The 25,339-nt window shown below is 43.7% G+C and overlaps 1 protein-coding gene across 3 annotated transcripts in view; it reads right to left on the reverse strand.

Moving 5' to 3' along the window:
* Window positions 1-2,790: 2,790 nt before the first annotated feature.
* LUC7L (LUC7 like) overlaps window positions 2,791-25,339 on the reverse strand; it is a 33,186-nt gene continuing 10,637 nt past the window's right edge. Inside the window, exons 4-10 of one of the 3 annotated variants that reach the window (XM_079787818.1) lie at window positions 20,965-21,075; window positions 19,930-20,073; window positions 14,364-14,540; window positions 10,263-10,351; window positions 5,010-5,039; window positions 3,915-4,082; window positions 2,791-3,184 (exon numbers count right to left, since the gene is read on the reverse strand). In XM_079787818.1, coding sequence (XP_079643944.1) covers window positions 3,055-3,184; window positions 3,915-4,082; window positions 5,010-5,039; window positions 10,263-10,351; window positions 14,364-14,540; window positions 19,930-20,073; window positions 20,965-21,075 — 849 coding nt within the window. In that variant the 3' untranslated portion in view covers window positions 2,791-3,054. Of the gene's footprint in view, window positions 3,185-3,877; window positions 4,083-5,009; window positions 5,040-10,262; window positions 10,352-14,363; window positions 14,541-19,929; window positions 20,074-20,964; window positions 21,076-25,339 lie in introns of all 3 variants that reach the window. The other 2 variants (XM_079787820.1, XM_079787819.1) reach the window with 2 other exon arrangements.

The following is a 25,339-nucleotide window of genomic DNA, read 5'->3' on the forward strand; positions in this document are numbered from 1 at the left end:
TCCAGCCCTTCCTTCCCCAGACTGCAGTCTGAGCCTGGCCAGAGATCCCCAGTGTGAGTAGGGAGGGCAGCCCCAGGAGCCCTGCTTACTCTGGCTGCAGGGTCCCTTCCCCAGGACAGCCTGGGGCCTCTATGCAGGGTTAGGAGACCCCACAACCCACACTAGGTGCTTATGACCATGTCTTCCTCCACAGAAGCAAGGTATAGGCAGGAGAGACCCTAAGAATACGTAACTAGGGTAAACCTAAGGGGCCAGGAATCTATCACGACCTTGGAAGATCCGTATCTGTTGGCTTTGCCTATCCAATTCTCCTCAGGGATTGCAATGGCCCTGACCTGCATCCCTGCTTCTTCTCTGTAAACAAGTATTTCCCACATTGTTTTATTTTTACAGAGTGAGGGGGCTCAAGGTGGAGTGGGTCCCCTCTGGGCCAAGCCCCCTCATGGTACATGGGTGGCCTCCTTTTGGCACCCTCTGTGCCATGCCCCTGGGAGCTCCTACCTGTGAACTCCCCTCTGCTGAGACCCAAGGTGAGGATAAGAGGTTGTAGCAACCTCAGAGCAGCCTGTGCCATGTTGTGCAGTGCCCCCATCAGTCTTGACCTCCACTGTGCCCACCCAGAGGGCAAGTCCGCTGTTCGCTGCTCTCCTGGCACCCATGAGCTTGGCGAGCGCTTGGAACCGATGAGACTCAAGGGCTTGGGGTGCACCAGGGGCAGGTGGGTGGGTACCTTCAGCACTAGGGTTGAAAGAGCTGGGCACAAAGTCTGGATCCCATCCTCCCAGCACAAGGGCTCAGACCACCTGGTCCTGGATTAACTAGAGAGAGGCCAAGTGTGCAGGGAGGAGCTGTAGCCCTCTGGGCCTTTCTTTCTTTTCTTTTTAAATATTTTATTGATTTTTTACAGAGAGGAAGAGAGAGGGATAGAGAGTTAAAAACATTGATGAAAGAGAAACATTGATCAGCTGCCTCCTGCACACCCCCTCCTGGGGATGTGCCCGCAACCAAGGTACATGCCCCTGACCGGAATCAAACCCGGAACCCTGCAGTCTGCAGGCTGACGCTCTATCCACTGAGCCAAACGGGTTTCAGCACTCTGGGCCTTTCTAACTGCGTCTTGACCTCAGCCCCACCTGCCTTCAGGACCCCAGGCCTACTCCTAAATCCAGGGACATCTGCCTTTTCAAAACCACCACCCCTCCATGCACAACACATGACCACACTTAATGCCATTCAGATGTAATTACAAATGGTTACAATAGTAAATTTTATATATATCTTACTATAATAAAAAGAAACCCTGCCCTAGCCAGTGTGGTTCAGTAGCTAGTGTCAGCCAGCACACTGGAGGGTCAAAGGTTCGATTCCTGGTCAAGGATTGCAGGTCCAATCCCTACCTCCAGTTGTGAGAGGCAACCAATCAATGTGTGTCTCACATAGATGTTTCTCCCCGCCCCATCCCTTCCACTCTCTCTAGAAATCAATGGAAAAAAAATATCCTCACTCCTTGGGTGAGGATTAAAAAAAAAACAAACAGCCCTAGCTGGTTTGGCTCAGCCTGCGGACTGAAGGGTCCTGGGTTTGATTCTAGTCAAGGGCACATGCCTGGGTTGCAGGCTTGCTCCCCAGTATGGGGTGTGCAGGTAGCAGCCCACCAATGATTCTCATCACTGATGTTTCTAACTCTCCCTCTCCCTTCCTCTCTGAAATCAATAAAAATATATTAAGGAAAAAAACCCACCCTACTTGTATACCCCCTACTCACCCGTTGCCCGAGCTGGGATGTCTTCTGCCAGTTTCAGTCTAGCCTCTGCCTGTCACAGGCAAGCTAGGCTATACAACTGAGACAGGAACCCATTATCCAGCTCTTATTCCCTCTGACTCTCCCCTCCCAGAACCACCCTTAACGCACTCAAGGCTTTCCACCACTTTTGTCCACTTCCCAAACCCAAGAGGGCATGCCTCTTGGTGTCCACACCAAGCAGAGAGCTCCAGTGACGCTGCTTTTGTTCTGGTCCAGCTTAAGCTGCAGGAAGGGGTAGTGTGGCTTGGGTGGAGGGACACCCTACTGACGATGCACTGCTTTCCCAGCCAGGGAAAACCTGTCACAAGCCAGCAGAGCAATTCATCTATCTGCACGTCCTCCTAGAAGGGGACTAACTGCAGCACGGGAGCCCAGAGCAGGACCAGCCACATTACGGTGCTGGTAGTCACAAGGTCCAGACCCAGTGCCCCGGTGCTCACTGAGTCAACCAGCCTTTGCATAGAAGGGGTGGGGAGGACTGTTTTCATAATCCGCCATCAGAAGCTCCTTCCAAAAATAAACCAAAAACCTCCCTGAAGTGAAAAGGGAACGACTCCCAGTTATCCTTCCAGAAGGGCTCATCTAGCTGAGAGAGAGTGGAGACCACCACTGGCCCTCCTGAGTGTGAGTCAAAGCACAGCCTGATCCTCCTCCTCTGAGGAGCCCGTGGCTGTTATGTGGATATTCTGGACACTGCAGTGTAGCTCCCCTGAGCTAGAGTGCCAGGTCAAAGCCATGCTAAGAGCAAGCTGGACAGGTCTAAATTCCTAAAGAAATGTGGGCAGATGGGGTGCCTACCTCCTCCCTAGTGGAGCCCGTGGTCTGCACTGAGGGGTGGAGCCAGGCATATCTGGAATCGGTCATTAGGGCAAGGGGAGGAGGGGTGTCAGATGATCAAAGTCAAAGGGGAGTCCCAACAGTAAGTCATAATTTCTGAAGCTGAGCAAAGTTCACTGAGACAGTGCCCATTGTCACCACATGTGAAGGCCGAGGTGACGCGTCTAGAACATACAGGGACAGCAGAGACTCCAATGCAGCAATCAGGAGGCAGTCAGTCAGATTTATTTTTTCCTACTCAACATAACCCCAGAACACAGGAGTAATTCTGTACATCTCTAGAAACTCACAGCTAGCTCCAAAACAATAGAAACTTTAAACTACAAAAGATGTGTTGTATTCAGCAAATATAAAGGGTAACTTCAGGCTGTGTCAAACATTTATCAGACTATTTACAGCGCCCAGGCATAGGTTCAGATCTCTCCAGCCTCCTTCTCCTCCGATGTCTTCCCATTGGAGCTTTCAAGCCTCCAGTCAGTGGCCCCACGCTCACTCCGACTTCGCTCCCAGGACTCCTCCCTCGATGCCCGCTCTCTGGAGAACCTGGGAAATGGGAACCAGAGGCTCAGCAGAGGCTGTTGTCTCCCTTCGGACTTGTCTCCTCACATGACCCTCAACACCAGGTCAAGGAAGGCCAACACCCACCCCACCAAGGAAGGCTCCCTAGCACGCCAGAGAGCAGTCAGGCCTGCCATCTCATGCCCAGCCCATAACCACTAAAAAGTGACATTTGAAAAGATTTCTAATATAATATAAACAGAGCAGCTATAATATAAACAGAGCAAAGAAAAATGCAACAAAAGGTCCACATGCAGAATATGACCCATTATGTAAAAAAAAAAAAAGGAAGAAAAAAGACTAAATCCAAGCATACCCAAGTAGTAACAGTGGTTACCAGTGGTGTTTTTTTCCCTTAGAAAAACCACAACAGAGATATAAGCAGGGCACAAGCCTCAGGGGCTCTGTGCATCAAAGTGATAGTGAGTTGGCAGCCCCTCAGTGTGTCAGGCACCTCGTGGGGCCGTGCTCATGTGTGACCACCCCACAGCCTCTCAGTTGTCCCATCCCTGAATCCATCTGCTGCTCTCAGCTTAGGGCTCCCAGGACTCTGGGTTCCATTTACCACTCCTCAAGGTCCCAATACTCAGTCCCACAGATGCCCAGCCAGTCTCCTGAGCAACAGGTATGGCTGACAGACCCCAGCAAACCCTGGGAACACAAAGAGAAAGGGCTCACTCCTGGTCGCAGCTACTGAAGAAGTCAGAGTAGTTACTTGTATTTCGCACTCCGGTCCCTGGAAGCCCGGCGGTGGCCACGGCTGTGGCTCCGGGAACGACTGCGGTGACGCCGGTGTCTGTCTCGGGACCGGGACCTGGAAGGCTTTCGTCGTTCTCTGGAGATAGATCTTGACCGCCTCCGACGTCGGTCCCGGGAACGTGACCTGCAGTAGACCAGAGGCTCTGAAGGCTGTGGTGGCCCCACCCAACGACCCTCCTCTCTCAGCACATTTAGCTTGATGCTTTTCTGGTATCTCTCCTTCCCTCCTACAAACTTATAGCTTGGGCTCACAACAGTCCCATCAGTTAATCTCTGGTCAGAAAGAATTATGACCAGACCCGTCCCACCAAAGCATCTTGCTGGGAAACTCCTGGCCACCCGAGGGCCTCAGCAGTGCCCTCTAATCTTCCCTCTCACTGACATCACTGACAGTGGATCTTTCTACTGGACTAAGCCCCAATCAACCCAGCAACAAATGGGGCTCAAGTCTGACCTGTGCCCATGCCCCCTCACAAGCCAGCCCTACCCATCACATAATAATTGTGAAGGTATAAAGGTTAAGTATTAAGAAAAATGCATGTGTGCTCAGGCCAGGTAGCTCAGTTGTTTATCGTGTCCTCCCGATATGCCAAGGTTGTGGGTTCAATCCTCAGTCAGAACACAAACAAGAATCAACCAATGAATGCATAAATTAAGTGGAACAACAAATTGATGTGTGTGTGGTTTTTTTTTCTTTCTCTCTCCCCCAACCTTCCTCTCTAAAATAAAAAAGAAAAATGCATGTGGAAAAGAACATGTGACTGAGAACACTTAAATGGATGTTTGTTTGTTTTTAATCCTCACCTGAGGATAGTTTTCCATTCATTTTTAGAGAAATGGAAGGGAGGGGGAGAGAAAGAGAAACATCAATGTGAGAGAAACACATCCATTGGTTGCCTCCCCCACACACCCTTACTAGGACCCAGGATCAAGCCTGCAACTGAGGTACATGCCCTTGACCAGAATAGAACTCAGGACCCTTCAGTCCACAGGCCAACGCTCTATCCACTGAGCCAAACCGGCTAGGGATTAATTGGATCTGGAAACCTACCTCCTTCGATCTCCGGTTCTTGATCCAGACCTAAAATGAAGGGGGGAACAAAATGAATAATCTCCCCCAAACAGCCCCATCCCACACATCTAAGGGGAGGAGTCCCAATTCTGCAAGGTGAAGGAGGGTCGACTTCCCACAGAAACCTGTTATCTTCTAGAGGTTCACTTTTTCTCAGGCCTGCGGCACCAAGTGTCAATGCTTACAAAATGAGGTCCACCTCCAACCCCCAGCTCCTAGCTGCTTTTGGCAAAAGGACAGGACTGGCACCCTGAGTTCAACAATTGACTCTGCGAAGTCTTTTTTTTTTTTTTTTAATATATTTTATTGATTTTTCACAGAGAGGAAGGGAGAGGGATAGAGAGCTAGAAACATCGATGAGAGAGAGACATCGACCAGCTGCCTCCTGCACACACTCCCACGGGGGGATGTGCCCGCAACCAATGTACATGCCCCTGACCGGAATCGAACCTGGGACCTTCCAGTCCCAAGACCGACGCTCTATCCACTGAGCCAAACCGGTTTCGGCTGCGAAGTCTTTATAGTGGACACTAGCTCACCTAACAGACACAGGGCTGGGTAGAAGTGAAAGCCACCATGACACCAACGTTAAAGCAGAACCTCAAGTTCCAAACACAGGCTCATTGCCAGGTGAAGGTCACATGAGGCCCTTGGGAAATAGTATACAATCAGCAATCCAAAAAATGTGCATAGTAATGAGACCTCATTTTACAGTGTCCACAGCAAAGCTTACATGATTGCCACCAACACGGGCTGAGGAGGAAGTGACAGAACATGCTCTTATACTGTGTGGTTTAAGATGATTTAATAAAGCCTCTTGGAAAGCAATTTCTATAACACCTACCAATATTTATTTATTAAATTCTTTTATGCCAGAAATTCTAAGGAATTTTATAAAATGCTCAAAACATATACAGATGATCTCTAGAGTAACTGTTCAAAAATAGTTTTATAAAAACATAAAAATAGTCATCAAAAATTAAAGTTGGCCCTAGATGGTCTGGCTCAGTGTAGAGCATCAGCCTGTGGACACAAGGGTCCCAGGTTCAATTCTGGTCAAGGGCACATGCCCTGGGGTTGTGGGCTCGGTCCCCAGTAGGGGGCGTGCAGGAGGCAGCCAATCAATGATTCCCTCTCATCATCATTGATGTTTCTTTCTCTTCTCTTCCTCTCCCTTCCTCTCTGAAATCAATAAAAATGTATATTTTTAAATGTTTAAAAAATAAATTAAAATAGGTTGCCCTGGCCGGTGCAGCTCAGTTGTTTGAACATTTATCCAGTGCACCAAAAGGAAGGCCATTGGTAAGGGCACATGCCCAGGTTGTGGGTTCGGTCCCTAGTCAGGGTGCATTTAGGAGGCAACCAATCAATGCCGCCCTGCCCCACCTTCTTCTCTAAAACCAATAAAAACATATTTTAAAAAAATATCATCATCCCTTCCAACCCCAAAAAAAATTTAAATTAAAAATGATAGGCAATAGCCTTGGTAGGATAACTCAGCTGGTTAGAATTGTCCCAATACTACGCCCACCAAGGTTGCAGATTTGATCCTGGGCCAGGGCACATACAAAAATCAACCAACAAATGCATAAATAAGTGGAACAATAAGTTTCTCTCTCTCTCTCTCTCAAATCAATAATTTTTTTAAAAAAAGGATAGGCAACAAAAGCAAAAACAAGTGGAACTATATCAAACTAAAAAATTTCTGTACAGTGAAGGAAACCATCAACAAAACAAGAAGGCAACTACAAAATACAAGAACATATTTTTATTTTAAATATATTTTATTGGGTTTTTTTTACAGAGAGGAAGGGAAAGGGAAAGCGAGTTAAAAACATCGATGAGAGAGAAACATCAATCAGCTGCCTCCTGCACACCTCCTACTGGGGATGTGCCTGCAACCAAGGTACATACCCCTGACCGGAATCGAACCTGGGACCCCTGAGCAGGCCGACGCTCTATCCACTGAGCCAAACCGGTTAGGGCTCAAGAACATATTTGTAAAGTATATCAGATAAGGGCTTAATATACAAAATATATAAAGAACTCTTAAAACTCAAAAGGAAAAACATCCAATTAAAAAACGGGCAGAGAATCTGTATAGAGATTTTTCTGAAGACATACAAATACATAAAAAAGTGCTCAATATCACTAATCACCAGAGAAATGTAAATCAAACCCACAATGAGAGATCATACCTGTTAGACTGGTAATGATCAAAAAGACATTTTGCCCTGGCCAGTGTGGCTCAGTGATAGAGCATCAGCTAGTGCAACTAAGGGTCCAGAGTTCCTTTCTCAGACCTGACCAGGGCATGTGTGGGAGGTAACCAATCGATGTCTCTTTCACATTGATGTTTCTCTCTCTCCTTCCCCATCCCTCCCTTCCACTTTCTCTTAAAAAAAAAAAAAATTAATGGAAAAAAATATCCTTGGACCCAGCCAGTGTGGCTCAGTAGCTGCACATCGACCTATGAACCAGGAGGTCACGGTTTGATTCCCAGTCAGGGCACATGCCTGGGTTTTGGGCTCACTCCTCAATAGGGGGCATGCAGGAGGCAGTCGATCAATGATTCTCTCATCATTAATGTTTCTATCTCTTTCTCCCTCTTCCTTCCTTTCTGAAATCAATAAAAATATATTAAAAAAAAAAAAAGGTGGGGGGCATATAAGCCCTGGCTGGTTTGGCTCAGTGGACAGTATTGGCCTGCGGACTGAAGGGTTCCAGGTTTGATTCCGGTCAAGGGCACATGCACATGTTGCAGACTCTACCCCCAATGGGGTGTGTGCAAGAGGCAGCTGATCAATGATTCTCTCTCATCATTTATGTTTTTATCCTTCTCCCCCTCTACCTTCCTCTCTGAAATCAATTTTTTTTTTAATTTTAAAAAGACATTTTAAGTGTTGGCAAGGATGTAGAGAAAAGGGAGCCCTCCCCCCCACTCCCCCGAAAAAAGGAAAGGGAATCCTCATACACTGTTGGTGGGAATGTAGACTAATGCAGCCACTATGGAAACCAATATGGAAATTCCTTAAAGAATTCAAACTAGAACCACCAATGCCCCAGCAATTCCACTTCTAGGTAAAGTAGTCTGCCCTTTCCTTTCATTTTCTACAGCTTCAGTTACCCATGGTCAACCTCAGTCTGAAAACATTAAATGAAAATTCCAGAAATAAAAAATAAGTTTTAAATTGCACACCATTCTGAGTAGCATGATGAAATCTTGCAGCATCCCACTCGGTTCTACAAATCATCCCTTTGTCAAGCATATCCATGCTATATACATTACCTGCCTGTTAAGTCACTTAGTAAGCCATCTTGTGAACAACTGGTGAAGTACCACATTGCTTGTGTTCAAGTCACCTTTATTCTACTTAATATTGGCCACAAAGAACAGGAGTAATGATGCTGGCAATTTGGATGTGCCAAAGAGAAGCCGTAAAGTATATATAGGGAAAAAAGAGCTTACTTAAGGTTCGGTACTATCTGCAGTTTCAAGCATCCAGGTTTAGGAATCTATCTTCTGCAGATAAGGGGGGGAACTACCATATTTATTTGAAACCCCAACTAAGTGTCTACTGACAGATTAATAAAGAAAAGTGATACATATACACAAGGGAATATTATTCAGCCATACAAAAGAAGGAAATCCTATTTGTGACAACATGGATGGACCTTGAGGGCATTATGCTAAGTGAAATAGGTCAAACAAAGACAAATACTATATGATTTCACTTATATGTGGAGGCAGGGGATGGGGAAGTGAATGAAAAGGGTGAAGGTGGGGGAAAAAGAATACTGTTATGACACATCATTGTAAGGACACACCTGCTGTGGGATGAGCTCAGATATCAGCTGAGGGTCCCACAGGTACCAGTGCACACAGACACAACCCACACCACAGTGGTCACCTCTGTGTAAATAGGGACTTGCATATTTTGCTTGTATATTTTTATACTGCTTGAGTTTCTTTACAATCAGAATCTGTTAGGTAACTAATGGGGAAAAATACAATAAATTCTTATTTATCCTTCCATAGTTACACACTGAGGAATTCCTTCAGGAAAAGCCAGTTTCTGGGCCTTTCAAAGACAATGAGCTATGCCCAATAAGAGAGCAGTTACTTCTGGCTCAAGTCTCTTCCCTGAACTCTGACCAGACTCAGCATCTCTACCTAGATGTTTCTTACACATCTCAAACTGAGTATGGCCAGAGTCAAATTATACTCCCTACATCCTCCTCACGCCGACACACAGCTCCTAGTCTTTCCTACCTCCGTAGATGGCTACTTAAGGCCAGAAACCATGACACCAGCTCCATTCCCCCTTCGCTTGCCTCACAACTGATTACCAAGAAATCTTACCAGCTCTATACCTAGACCAGTGATGGCGAACCTATGACACGTGTGTCAGCACTGACACGCGTAGCCATTTCTGATGACACGCGGCTGCTGAGGCGGCCGCATGCCGAGGATGAAACATTTGCTGCTCCTGAGGATGAAACATTTGCAAAATAATGTTTTTTCCTCAAAGTGACACACTACCTGAGTTATGTTCAGTTTTTTGGCGAAGTTTGACACACCAAGCTCAAAAGGTTGCCCATCACTGACCTAGACCCTTCCCACCCTCACCTGATTCAAACTTCCACCTCCTCCTTCTGGGCTCTCCCAGCTGGCTCCTCACTATTCTTGCTGCTACTGCCCCTACAACCTGCACTTATTCACAAGGCAGCAGGTCCCAACCTCCTCCACTGGCCCCATTTCACTCAAGTCAATGCCAGAGGCTAAATAGCCCCAAGGGCCTTCTCCCACAGCTAGGCATAGCAGTGTGACACCTTTTTCTGCCTGTCCTGTTTGCCGAGGGCATATATAAAACTCAACCAATGAATGCATAAATAAACCACAGGAGTCTGGGTGTAGCAGGTTCCTCTCCCTCTTCTACTCTTTACCCTGGGGAGGGGGGAGTGGGGGGTGGAGGGTGGAGGGTGGTGTCTACATCTTTCCAGATAAGAATTAGGTCACAGAGCTCTTGTGCAGCCGAAGATAGCCCAGTCCAGTGCTGCAATGCTGTGCACACACAGGTCTTTCAAGGCCAGTTAAGACCTCGCTCAATTGAACATGCTGTGAGTTTATTTTCTTTTAACTGCCTCTTAGGTACTTAGCAACCTCAAATGTTATCAGCAACACTGCAATGAAAGTAGGGGTTTCCTTATGATGTGCTATCTCGGGCTCACCTCCTGCTCAGCCGCTCCTCCCGCTCCCTCTCTTCTCTCCTCCTCAAGCGATCCTGGTTTCTCTTCTCCTGTTTTTCAGCCACAGTTTTCTAAATAAATGAAAAATTGGAAAATAAGAGAACGTTACATAAACTAGAGTATAAATATTGTTTAATAAAGCACATTTAATGACCTCAGTATTGGTAATTTAAAAATCTAAGAGGAGCCCTGACCGGTTTGGCTCAGTGGATAGAGCGTCGGCCTGTGGACTGAAAGGTCCCAGGTTCGATTCCGGTCAAGGGCATGTACCTTGGTTGCGGGCACATCCCCAGTAGGAGGTGTGCAGGAGGCAGCTGATCGATGTTTCTCTCTCATCAATGTTTCTAACTCTCTATCCCTCTCTCTCCCTCTCTGTAATAAATCAATAAAATATATTTTTAAAAAAATCTAAGAGGAAGTCTTAAACAGGAGCATGGTCAATTTAAAAACTTCTTAAACAATGAAAAATGAAAAACTCATTTTAAAATGCTTTATCATCATATTAAAAAAATTTTAAACATACTTTTATTGATTTCAGAGAGGAAAAGAGAGGGAGAGATAGAAACATCAATGATGAGAGACAATTATCGATCGGCCACCTCCTGCATGCCTCCTACTAGGGATCGAGCCCACAACCCCGGCATGTGCCCTGACCAGTAATCAAACTAGGTTCTCCTGATTCATAGGTTGACACTCAACCACTGAGCCACACTGGCTGAACTATCATTACATTTTATAAATTCAGTGACATAGTGAATATCCTTCTTCTTTTTTTAAATCCTCACCTAAGGAGTGAGGATATTTTTCCATTGATTTTTAGAGTGGAAGGGAGGAAGGAGAGTGTGAGGGAGGGAGGGAAAGAAAAAGAAACATGGATGTGCAATAGACACATTGACTGCCTCTCACACTCGCACCGACCAGGGGCAGGGACTGAACCTGCAAACCCAGGTGCGTGCCCTTGACCAGGAATCGAACCCGGGACCTCAAACTGGCGACTCTCCGGTGCCCAAGCTGACGCTCTAAGCATACCAGCCAGGGCAAGAAACTGCATAGTCTAAGGAGCTGTTGTACTTCTAAGTCACAGAAAATTTACCATATTGCTTTAAATCAATCCAGAAAGCTGGTTTTCTATCCAAAGGAGACTCCACCAACTTTATGGTAAAGGAGAACACAGATATCAGACCAAATACATCTTGTTGCTGGAAGCCAAGCTCCTGCTGTCAAGGAGCAGCCAGTCTTCAGGTGCCTTTAGACCTGGCCTCACAGGGAAGCAAGCAGGGGAAGAGGACCATGAACCTCCAATCTTAACACATGGTTCATCAGGCTTGATTGTGAACCCAAAAGAAAAGAAAATTCAACAGGCTGGAGGAGGCCTTGAGAAACTTGCACTGCTGGAACACAATCAACACAGCTCAGTGCAAAGCAGCACTATGTCCAATCTGCACATCCCCCAACCCAATGTCTTTCAAAGCCTGTCCATGGCCTGATCTCTCTGCTCAGTGAAATGAAGTCCTGAAGGAAAGTCAGAGCCAATGAGACAAACAGTCACCAGTCTTCGCATCCCCATGAAGGCATGAAGGATGATCTTAAACCTCAGTGCGGACTAGAACCAGGCCAGGTCCCCAGGAAGAGAAGGCACAGCAAGGTGTGAGAGGGAGACTAGCTTTCCTCCCTGCAGCACTCTTCAGGTATGAGAACCTTCCTGCCGGGCACCTCCAGTTCTACACCTGGGACCCCAATCACTTGCACCTGGAGCAGGCACACACAATGGACAAGTAATGTTAATAATGGAAGTCTCAGCACCTCTGCTTCCATGTGCACTCTTCCTAAGAAGATCTGATTGTGAACAGACCTGTAGGCTGGCATCATTTCCTTTCCAAACTCTTCCCACTCCCTAAAAAACTATCTTTCCCCACCCGACAAAAAAGGCCTTACTCTTCTTACACCCCCACATTTACTTCAGTGTGTGGCTTTGAGATGTGAACATCTCTGGGATCGCTGTGAAGCCATCTCTGATTAGAGCACAGAACTCCCACCCTCTTTATCATTTAGAGCTACCTTTTCAAATACATTTTCTGTTGTTAGTTTAATAGCTATTTAACAAAATCTGTAATATATTTGTGTTGTTTTGGCCAACTATATACTACTCATCACTGTAAAAATAAAACATACTTTCTAGATCAAGTAATTAAGTTCTTAAGGGTTCAGGAGAAAATATTTTAATGTATTCACATTTCTGATGAAGATATGTTACAGAAATGAAAAGCTTTCAGGACAAAATTGTGGAGTGATATGGCATGGAACTACAATTTACAGGAGAAATGGGCTCTAGCCGGGTTTGCTCAGTGGATAGAGTGTCGGCCCTCAGACTGTAAGGGTCCCGGATTTGATTCTCGTCAAGGGCACATGCCTCAGTTGCAGCCTGGATCTCTGGGGCCAGGGCTCATGCAGGAGGCAACCAATCAATGTGTCTCTCATTTTTCTCTGTCTCTCCACCTCCCTTCAACTCTCTCTAAAACTCAATGGGAAAATATGCTCACGATTAACAACAACAACAAAAAATAAAATAAAATAAAAAGAAGAGAGAGAAATGGGAACATGACATTTCCAAATGCTAAGGAGATTTTTTAAATGGGGACAAACACAAAATTGTTATTTATGTTCTATTGGCTACATAGAAAGTACTTTTACAACTTTGATACCCATAAACTTATAAAGAAAAAATTCTGACTTAAAAACATGTGACAAAGTGTATTCATTTCCAAAATCCTACTGGGAGCACAGGAGTAAAATGTGTCAAGACCAGTGGCTAAAGACATCCTCACTGCCAGCTCCCTCGCCCAGTGCCAAGATCACATATCACCTTCTGGGGATCCCTCCTTTGATGCAGAGCGCTGCTACCCACTGCTCCTTCCTGAGAGGCACACAAAGGTCTCAGTCTTATCATAGTGTCCTATAGTTAGGTGCCACATCTGTCCTTCCACCAGATTTCAGGTCTAGAGGGAAGGCCTGTTTCCCAGCATCCCCATCTTTAACACAGTACACAGCAGGGAAGACTCCTGTCAGTTTGGAGAACAATAATTCTAAGTATCTGAAACATGTTCACCCTTTCTTCTTAGTGTTCTTTACTCAAGATTTCAAATGTTTTACAGTCTAACCAGGAAAACAATCACCTTCTTGGCCTAAGTTGGCTCAGGGCAAGGGCCAGGATGTGTCGTTTCCCATCTAGCCTAACCATTCTTCACGCATTGCCTCTGACCAAAGAGAAAAACTAGAGACTGTTGGTTCTTTCCCATCCCCTAACACCGTGGTCAGCAAACTGCGGCTCGCGAGCCACATACGGCTCTTTGGCCCCTTGAGTGTGGCTCTTCCACAAAATACCATGGCCTGGACGAGTCTATTTTGAAGTGGCGTTACAAGAAGTTTAAGTTTAAAAAATTTGGCTCTCAAAAGAAATTTCAATCGTTGTACTGTTAATATTTGGCTCTGTTGACTAATGAGTTTGCCGACCACTGCCCTAACAGAAGTTATTTTGGAGATGTGCAAAAGGTGTCCGTATCCTGTACTGGACTCTGCCATTATCCTTATAAAAAGGGAATGCTGACTAAATAAATGTCCAACGCCCCTTAGGTCTCTTGTGTGAGTGATGAATCCAGCATTTATCTACACTAATAAAAGAGAAAGACGCAAACTGACCATACCTTCGCAACGCCCACCAGCCAATCAGGAGTGGGTATGCAAATTAACCCATCAAAGATGACAGGTTAATTTGCATACACAGGCACTGAGCAGCCGGGGGTGGGACGCAAGAGCTCCGCACTACCCCAGCCACTCCGGGCATCTGGGCAGTGTGGGAAGGCAGGAAGGCAGAAAGGTGGCTCTGGGCTGAGCAAAGGTGGTGCCCGGCAGAGCCAGGGAAAGGAAGGCCCATTCTTGCACAAATCTTCGTGCATCGGGCCTCTAGTTTCACTATAAAATTCAAGGCACATTCTTAGGATAAGAACAAAAGTTTTCTAGAAGAAAATAAATGTGAAAATCACAAGACTTCTTAGGTTTCTCCAAAAACACAATACATTAACGTACCCTCAATTGATCAAGCTTCTCTCGGATCTGAATGAACCCCAAGTGCAATTTGCCCCCAAAGTGGTCTGCAAGTCGACGATCGTTGTCATGGAGACCAAGGTAGGCTGAGCAGACTTCACAGACACGCAACTTCTGCTGTTGAAAACTGGATGCAGGCATGGAATTTCTGTATTCTTCCTGGAAAAAGAGAATGGAGTGATGAAAATGCCACCAAATAGTCAACCCCTAAAATGAAAATATTTGAAGGGACTATAGAAGTGCGTTATAAATAAATAAGAATTTGATCTGTTCAAAGCTTCAGATATTTTTAACCAATTTAACTTCATCATTTATTTAAGAAATGAACCAACAGCCCTAGCCAGTTCAGTTGGTTAGAGGGTCATCCGATAGGCCCAGGTTGCAGGTTCGATCCCCGGTCAGGGCATATATAAAAATCAACCACTGAATGCATAAATAAATGGAACAACAGATCAATGTTCTCTCTCTCTAAAAATCAATTTTAAAAAATTTTTTTGAAAGAACCAACAGTCATGATTTTAAAACAAGGAAAATTCAAAACATCCAGACCAGCAGGATGCTGCCTATTCTCAGAAGGAGTAGTGAAGGCAGGTCTCTAGGCACTGTGGGGAGTGAAGACCAGAGAAGCAAGACAGAAGAATCTTTAGCAGGGTCCTTCAAAAAATAAACCAAATAAACAAGCAAAAAAAAACTCAAGCCCCATCCACAGAATTTGTGTCCCAATGTCTAGGAAACTATATCCCAATGTAGCACCAAAAGTTAAAATTTGGAAGGACAAATATATTAGACACTCTCTTCAAAGAAGAAAGTATGCACAACAAAACCGAACAAAACCAATTCCCTCCTGCAGCCACTACAGTCTGAGTCCAATCACAAGAAGTAACTCACTCAAGCTCAAAATATATAAGACACGAAAGAAAATGAAACATGACATGGAAACTGCTGTTTGTGCCCAAGTTAAAATGCTCCTTCAAAATCCAGGTTTAAGATATGCATTACAATAGTCACTTATCCTTAAAGGGAGGCTTGCTTGTAAGTAATCTATTAATCCACACATTGAAAACATTTCCTAGGAAAGACAAATTAAAATAAGATACCACATCACACTCACTAAACTGACACATATACAGAAAAACAGGCACTCTCATACATTACTGACAGGAGGAGCCTGAGTTGGTACAACTAATGTGCAGTGTACTTTAGTGATCTATCTAATGGAAGGGGGACATATATATGCTATTACCAGAAACTCTCCTTCCTAATCTATGTCCTAGAACACTCTCACATGCACTAGTAGACAGGATCAAGAACACTCACTGTATAACTGTTTATAAAGATGAGAAATCCCCAAAACCTACAAAACAGCCAATGGACAGTCATCCTATCCTATCCTACATAATAACCAATATATATATAGCCTATCCTATATAATAAAAGGCTAATGTGCAAATTGACCAAACATCGGAACAACTGGTTGCTATGATGCGCACTGACCACCAGGGGGCAGACGCAAAGCACAGGAGCTGCCCCCTGGTGGTCAGTGTGCTCCCACAGAGGGAGCTCCAATCAGCGATAGTGGCTGGGGTCAGACATCCCCCAAGGGTCCCCGAACTGCACAGGCCGGGCTGAGGGATCCTCCCAGAGTGCACATATTTTGTGCACCGGACCTCTAGTATGTTCATAAAATGGAAATCCTACAGCAATAAGCTAAAAAAAACAGATCTATAGGGAGCAACATGGAGAGATCTCACAAACAATGCTGAATAAACAATGCAAGTGAATAAAAGATATAGTGTGGACAGAATTTATGTAGGACTTTAAATATTTAATATATTTTTACTGTCTTCAGAGAGGAAGGGAGAAGGAGAGGGAGATAGAAACATCAATGATGTTCTGTATCTTGATTGTTATTAATGTCAGTGTCCTTTCTGTGATGTTGTGCTAGTTTTACAATATCAGGGGATACGGGTAAAGAGTAACAGGATCTCTGTATTCTCTCCTGCACACCCCACACTGGGAATTGAGCCCGCAACCTGGGCATTGTGCACTGACCTGGAATCAACCATGACCTCCTGGTTCATAAGTCCACGGTCAACCACTAAGCCACACCGGTGGGACATGTAGGACTTTTTTTAATGCACAAAGTACATCCCCCTCACACACATGCATAGTGTTTATGGGTATAAATGTGTAATAAAGTATAAAGACAGAATTGAAGATTATGTTACATGTACACTAATGCCTGTCTCTGAAAAGGAAGGAAAAGTGGGACTAGAGAAGAGGGGAAACACAGAGAACTTGAATTTCCATTATAATGTACTACACACTTTTAAGTAAAAACAAAACCAAAAAATCCTAAGCAAAAATTATAAATATGTTGGTTATACAAATACAGGCAGTCCTCGGGTTACGTAGGACTAGACTTACGTCGTTTCATGGTTACATCACCATCTCCCATTTACAGTATTTAAAAAGTTCGTCATTTCAACATATGTACATATGTGCTTTATGTTTATTATTATTTATTTACCATAAATAAAGGTCAGGAATTGTTATCTTTCTTTTAAATTTTTTTTACTGTTTCACTTCATTACTGCTGTGTATGTGTTCCATGTGAGTGACGTAGGTGCTTATGTAGGTGGGTCCCGACTTACGGCACAAATCGAGTTATGTCGCACCATAGGAACATATCTCCCATGTAACCCAAGGACTGCCTGTATTTATGATATTGTTTCCCCTTCTGTAGTTTTGTAACTTTGAATGCTATTCTGTAGTATCTCTCAAGATAAATTCTAATTATGCTGACTGAAAAGCCAATTCTGCCCTGGCCAATGTAACTCAGTTGGAAGGTTGCCAGTTTGATTCCAGGTCAGGGCACATGCTTGGGTTGTGGGTTCAATCCCTGGTTGATGTGTCTTTCTCACTCTCTCCCTCCCTCTCTCTAAAATCAATTTCAAAAAAGCATGAGGAAAGAAAGCCGATCCCAAAGGTTACATACTTTATAATTCAATTGATATAACATTCTTGAAATGACCAAATAAAGACATGGAGAACAGATTGGTGGTTGCCAGAGATTAGAGATGTAGGTATGGCTATAAAGGGCAACAGAATGGGGATCTGTGGTAATGGATGTTCTGTATCCTTTTTTTTTTTTTTAATATATTTTATTGATTTCAGAGAGGAAGGGAGAGGGAGAAATACCAATGATGAGAGAGAATCTATAATCGGCTGCCTCCTGCACCTCCCACACTGGGGATGGAGCCCACAACCCGGGCACGTGCCCTTGACCAGGAATCAAACCAGGACCTCCTAGTTCATAGGTCAACCCTCAACCAACCACTGAGCCACGTTGGCCACGCTGGATGTTCTGTATCTTATTAACGTCAGTGTCCTTTCTGTGATATTGTGCTAGAGTTTTATAACATTGGAGGAAATGGGTAAAGGGAACACAGGATCTCTACTCTCTTAAGCCTGCTACTAAGAGCAGAAAGGATCCCATGGGTGCTACACCACCACAGAGACCAGCACTCCCAAGCCTTCCCACACACCATCTGTCTTGCCTGGTGGTTTTAAGTGGTGCTGCCTCTTGACGGTACTCACAGTGATGGGGACAGGGAACAGCAGCAGGAGCAAGGATGCTAGCAGTCCTGGGCATGAATAGCCATGTGTCCCATATCCTGCTCCTGTCTCAGCTGTCTACAGACATCCATGTGGTGAACACCACATCTACAATTACTTTAGCCCAGTGGTCGGCAAACTCATTAGTCAACAGAGCCAAATATCAACAGTACAACGATTGAAATTTCTTTTGAGAGCCAAATTTTTTAAACTTAAACTTCTTCTAACGCCACTTCTTCAAAATAGACTCGCCCAGGCCGTGGTATTTTGTGGAAGAGCCACACTCAAGGGGCCAAAGAGCCGCAGTTTGCCGACCACGGCTTTAGCCTATGTGTAAATCTTTGAGCCATCAGACTTTGGTGTCTGCTTGGTTCTTTGAAGCAGGAAGAGCTGGCCCCCAGTGTGTGGTAGAGGCCACGAGTCTCTTTCCTAACACCCTGGCCTTTCTGGTACAGCTGAGCTGTCAGCAGCAACTCAGGGAGTCTAACATCTGTACTACATATGAACACAAATTTCCCACTTAAGCATGTAGAGATCTAGTTCCTATAAAGGACTTATATGAACATATGACCCTTCGGTGCTTGGGCCAATGCTCTTACCACTGAGGCACGGGGGCCAGGGTTCATTTATCTTTTAGTGTGATCAATCTAAGCATTTATATACAAAAAACATCAGATATGTATTGTGAATTCTTTTGTCTCTCTTTTATGTTCAAGAATGGATTATATTACCTACAAATATCACTGAAGGGGATGCTGGTATGACAGGTACATGAAGCATTATCGCAGCACCACCTTCCAACAAGCATTGCTGACCTCAATTCCAGCCTGTGTTGCTGAGGCACCGTGGAAAGGTGTCCTGACAGCCCCATTGCTCTGTCTCTTCAATTTGTCACTCGCTCAGCAAACACTGCTCTAACACCATGACTCTTGGCAATACCCTATTATGTATACCATGCTGAGCCAGGGGAAGTGACAACCAAAATCAGACCTACACCAGGGCATCTATAGGCCATCTCCTCATCTCTACCTGGCCCTCCTGCCCCCACCACTTTGATAAATTTCTCAGTCTGTGGATCTCAGCTAAGTGGCCTTTAGGACTAACTTACCCTATCTGAAGACCCCCTACAACCCAGTCACTCTCAAACTCAGACCCCATTTCTTCTTAATTAATCTTACCCAACTGTTCACATTCTCTTCTGTCTGTGCCCCCACCCATTCTCCAGTGCCATCTCCATTAGGGGAGGGCCTCTTCCAGCTTGCTCACAACTAGAAAAGTGCCAGGCACCAAGTTGAAGCTTGGCGAGCATTTACTAAAGGAACACACCCTGTCTCACTCTGGCTCTACCATTCTCGAGCCACTTCCAATTGTAGTGAGGATTCAAGAACAAGATATCCAACAGATAAAATAACCTAGTAAGAAAATGGTTGTCAGTGAAACAAACACTGAGCCCTTGATCTGTTCCGCTACCACACTGCCAGTGTGTCCTGTCCTGGCACCCAGGCCAATACCACTTGTATGCTACCCCAACCTGCACAGGCTCTCTCTACCGAAGATGCAGCATCAAAGGTTTCATTCTTTACAGCAATTTGCAATACAACTGTGGTCCAGTCACACAAGCTATAAAACCACCACAGCCCTCCAACTCCCCAGGGAGCTAGAGGAATAAGCAGTAAAACTGGTTTCTATGGAACCTCACACATGGGATTATGCTCAGATCGGGCAAGTGACTGGTCTTATGTTATGAAGGGATGCCAAGGGGCACAGTAAAGACAAGCCCAAGCATGCACTGGGATCCTGTCAATGTCTCACCTCATTTTAACTCCTTCTTAAGATTCAAAAATTAGAGGCATGGCTTAAATTTCAGTCCAGAGTCAACTCTCTGGCATTACTCAGTTTCCCCTTTCTCTAAGACATTTTTCTCACCAACCTCAGCTTCTTTTTTCTTTGCACGGACTTTCTCCACTTCCATAAGAATTTTCTGGGATTCATCCACATTTCCTTCTGCTCCCAGCTGCTCAGCTTTAGCAAGAAGTTTTCCTATTTCTTCATTCAACTCATGTACTTTTTCTGCCTGAGGGGAGAGAGAAACCATCAAGTAAGCAGGCATCCAAAAAACGGAAGAGTTTTAATACAAAGAAAATGAGTGTGTTTCTTGCTGAATTTCTGGTCTGTTCCACTGAAAATAAACAGAACAGTTAAAGATCCTTGGTGGCTCACATAAATTGTGACAATTACGCCATCCTTATTGCCAACACTGAGACTCTGACCATAGACTAAACCTGTACACTATGTTTCAATAAAAGCACCGGCATCTCTGTCACTTCCAATATGGCTGCAAGGATCAATATTGGTCATTTTCTAGGCTGTGTCTTTTTATGTCTCCTTCACAGTTCGATATTTTGGGGTAAGAGTAATAAAATGTCTAGGTTTAAATATATGAAACCTATACTATAAGCAAAATGCCTAATTATTTTTATTTACTTTCAGAAATAAACAGTACTTTTGGTCCAGTTAGCAACTGCATATATTCTAAGAAATGCTTTTACAAAACTGAAAGGGAAAAAAACAATAAGCAGTTTTAGTTCCACTGAACAGGGAGTACAGAAGAATAATGCAGCTGACACCCACCCAGGCCAATTATATACAGATCTACCTTCATTCCGTGATATGGATGTACTATAGTTCAAACATTTCCCCACTTCCCATTTCCTGTTTATGTGGGATACTAAAAACACACTTTAAAAAGTATGTATGGTGAGGGCAGGGATAGCAGCAGTAGCTCCTGGTAGCTGAGAGTTCACTGACAGCCACTCTTCTTACTGGAAACACTCAAGGCAGAGTAGTGTCCACCCCAAAGATGCACTATCAGTGCTGATGGTGAGCTGTAAGTCCGTCAGCAGCCCAGTTCTTACCAGACAGTGATTTGTACCAGTAACTCGAGGCGAAAACCTCGCAAGCATACCTTTGCAGAAACTTCTGCACTGATCTCCTCCTGTGTCTCTGCCAGCCGCTTCTTAGCAAGTTCAGTTCTCCGATCACACTCAGCGATAAAGGACTCCAAGTGATCCATCGCCTAGCTCAGGAGAAGCAGAGAGCTGGGATCAATTACATGTATGATCTAAGAACCCATTTGTTCGACAGGAAAATACTCCTGGGTTGATTTCTTAAAAGCCTGTAGGTTCAGTGGGAAGATTTGAAACTACACTCCAGCCAACACATCCATAGTCACATTAAATCAAGGGGCTTTGTTAAACCAAATAAGCATTCGGGAGCATAGTCTTCTCATCTGATTTATTTATTTCCAAATTTTGTAATAGGTACCCCATCCCTCAATAACATTTCCAAGAAAATACTAAGGAAAATTACAACACATGGCCATAATGAATAGTTTTCTCTGAGGGACAGAAAAGGCTGGATCGAGACTGGTGTTAGAGCCCTCCTCTGGTGAGCTGTGGGAAATGCAGATGATGTACTCACTGGTCTTTGTGAGCCACGCAAATATTACCCCTCATGTTCTGAGGGTAGAGCTCCCCCTTCCACCTCAAAACAAAACAATAGAACAAATATTACTGAGAGCTGTGAATACGTTTAGTTATTGCCTACTGTCTAAAGTACCAGGAAAACTGGTATACTATTTACCCAAAGAGATAAAGGAAAAGAAATTCTAGAAATCTAAATGCTTACTCCGGAGAGAGTTGGTAGGGAACAATAAAATACTAATTAACAAGTTGTCACATACTAGTATACTAAGTAGTTAATTTGCCATACTAGTCAAAGGCCCAACATAACTTCACATACATACAAATAGGAAATCAACTTGTCCAACTTTCAGGCTACCACCAGTAATAAGCAGCATCTCCAAAGTTATAACCATGAGCCAGTCTGCTAATGTCATTATCACCTTGAAAGCAAGGGAGTATAGCCATGGATAACAGGGTCAGACAGTATGATCTAGCATTAAGAATAAATAGGGAAAAGAAATTTTGGGTGGTAATGATAACAAGACAGATAAAAGTTAGGCCAACAGACCAAGTGGTGGTAATTCATATCCCTCCCTGCAAAGATGGCCAGGAGAGAGCAGGTGAGCTATTAAGGAAGTGCTCCACAAGGAACAAGGATCCGTTGACACTGGAATAACATTTCACTATGTTCAAATCAAGCAATTGGGAATGCAAATGATCGGCATTTGTTTGCCTGGATGCACTGTATTTCCTGGAAAAATACAGAGTAAATAAGTTGTGCTGACAAATTTGAACTCACCAGGATCAAAGTTCCAATGAGCGGATGGATATGTGTCACGTACCATCTGTGCTCACCTAGGACAACTGTGCCTAAGAAAATAGCCTGAGATGCCCCAGTTCACCCCCACACAGGCACTGAGACTTTGGTGCGGAGCCCCTCGAATGTCTACACAGAGCCATTTCACACCTGAGGCAGATCCAGGGATCCACTCATCAGAGGCCCAATAGAGAACAGACATCTGACGACACTGCCAGTGTCTTTACCAATCAGAGAAACCACTTGTATCTCAAGCAGAATCCCAATTGGCAGGGTCAAAAATCAGAATCAGACTTCTGATCAGTTATAAACTAAACAGTGAACTTCACAAAACAGAATAGGCAGACCGCAGAGAGGTATTTTAACTGCCAGGTTTTCTTTTTTTAAAATTCTCACTTAAAAAAAATTCCTCACCTGAAGATATGTTTTTGATTGATTTTAGAGAGGGAGGGAGGGGGAAGAGGGGGAGAGAAACATCAATGTGAGAAACATCGTTTAGTTGCCTCCTGTACAGGCCTCTAAAAGAGATCGAACCCATAACCTAGATCTGTGCCCTGACCAGGACAACACTCCAACCCAGGGAGCGAACCGGCCAAGGCTAACTGCCAGGTTCTACTACCCCTCCCTCTCTTCAATGTGCTTCTCAATTTCAGAGTGGTTCCTAAACCAAAGAGTAGGTCTAAATGATTTTTTTTAATGTTGCATTTCTTGAAATACTTGATTATTCTCCACATGATAGTAATAGTAATTGCTATAATGGATTTAAAAATTCTATTACAGACATCTCAGCAGAAAATTGAAAGACTAATATCGAAATTAAACCACTTTCTTCTATACTAAAAAACTAACTAAAAAGGCCATGAAAAATAGATCTGATTCTCAATAGCAATGAAAATTTAAAAAAACTATAAAAACTATTAAAAAACTTTATTGAAATACATTTGAGGTTCCATAGCTCATCAAAATGCACAGTTTTAAATGGATTGATTTTATTGTACAAAAATTGCTCTTTAAAAAGCCGTTTAAAATGAGGCACCCTTGCTAGATGCTGTGGCTCAACGGTTGAGACCCATTCCCAAGAGATTGCTGGTTTGATTCTGAGCCAGGGTACAAGCCTGGATTGCAGGGTCATCCCTAGCACCAGGTGTACAAACGGCAGCCAATCAATGTTGTTTCTCTCTCATCAACGTTTCTCTTTCCCCTCTCCTCTAAAATCAATAAAAACATTTTTAAAAAATAAACAGAGGTACCCTTTCCAGGGTCATTGTATTATGACCATTTATTGTGGTATCCTCTTATGTATTTCAGTAAATTATTTTTTTTAAAAAGGTATTTGCGTCTAAAAATTAATTCCTAATCACAACCTACCACTTACTACTAGAAAGTCACCCAACTTCTCCTAACTCGAGGGTGATGAGATGAAACATGAACTCCTAAGGGTACTTGAGCACAGCACAGCACTGCACACAGGTCTCACTGCTGCTGCAGGAGGCTGTCCCTTCACACACAGGACTGTGCTGTTTCTGATTCTGCCTGGCCAGCAGCAGTGACACCAGCCAGTAATCCATGAGCCTGAGACAAAACAATGTTGTCAGAATGTTCACAGCAAACATGTGCCCCTGGACAGTGTTGCCTGTTCCACACATGCCTCAAAATAGCTGTACAGGGACTCTTAAGATTTCCATTTCTCAGATGAAGAAGTTGAGGTATAGGTTCCAAACTACTTTCTAAGTGATAGTATCAGGATGCAAGGACCCCTGTGGTTTAGCTCCTTACACCTTAATCCTCACAACTCTGAGATAGTTATCACCAGCCCAGTTTCTAGATGAATAGAAACAGGTGAAATAACTTGCCCAAGGTGACACAGGGATTCTAACCCAAGATATCTGACTTATAAAACTATTTAAAAATGTGTGTGTATATATGTATATGTATATGTATGTGTATATGTATATATATATATATATATACATACATATACACATACATATATATATACATATATACACACACATTTATATATAATACAATATATATAAAAAATACTGTGCATATATAAGACCGAAAAACTAGGTATAATCAGAACTGGTCACATTTGGTATATTAAGACAGTTTGGAAATTAGTTAACATGGTGTGTTGTTCTAGAAACCTGCCAAATAGAACACCACAGAAAAAGACAATTTAAAGAAAAGATCAACTGTATTTACACTAAATTAAAGAAAAACAAATTATTTACATTTTCAACATGTGGATACTTAAGAAATGTACTGCTCTGTAACTTTTCCATAGGTTAAACTAATGAGTTGACATTGTTTATTTGACAGTGTTCAAGTTGAGGAACTTGAAATTCATTTACATAGAGTACCTAGTAGCAAATATTACATGCCCTTTCCTAGAAAATTCCTGGACAAAACAATCAAGAAAGCAAGGTCTGCTCCTAGCATGATCAGGCTGAGGCTGCATTAGGCTGGAGGAAGCTAATGGTAGGCACCTTCTCCCACATAAAACACCTGAGTTTTGGGTGGCTCCTGAGTGGAAAGGTGCCAGAAGTCCTGTCCATCACGCTCAAACTGAGGATACAGGCAGGGAATACCTACACAAAGAAGTATCTTGATGACAACTCTATCAGGCCCACAAAGAAATACATTTTTACACCTTTTGGGTCTCTCACTGACAAAGACCCAGAGTTTGACAACTCACTGTCAGTGAAGATGTGAAAACTGGAACTCTCACACACCATGGTGAGAGCATTCTCACCATGGCACTATCCATTTAAGAGTTTGGTATATACCTTTTTAAATTGTGTTAAACTATAAATTGGTAGTTACAAAATAATCACAGGAATGTAAAATACAGCATAGGGAATATAGTCAATAGTACTGTGATAACTATGCACAATGCCAGGTGGGTATGTGAAATATTGGGGGGACCACTTTGTAAAGTATATGATTGTCTAACTGCTATGCTGTACACCTGACATACAAAATAATATTGAATGTAAACTGTAATTGAAAAATAAAATTTTAAAAAGTATATAAAAACATGTAATTTTTATTCC

The sequence above is a fragment of the Cnephaeus nilssonii genome (assembly GCF_951640355.1).
Source record: "Cnephaeus nilssonii genome assembly, chromosome: 2".
Lineage (NCBI taxonomy): Eukaryota > Metazoa > Chordata > Mammalia > Chiroptera > Vespertilionidae > Cnephaeus > Cnephaeus nilssonii.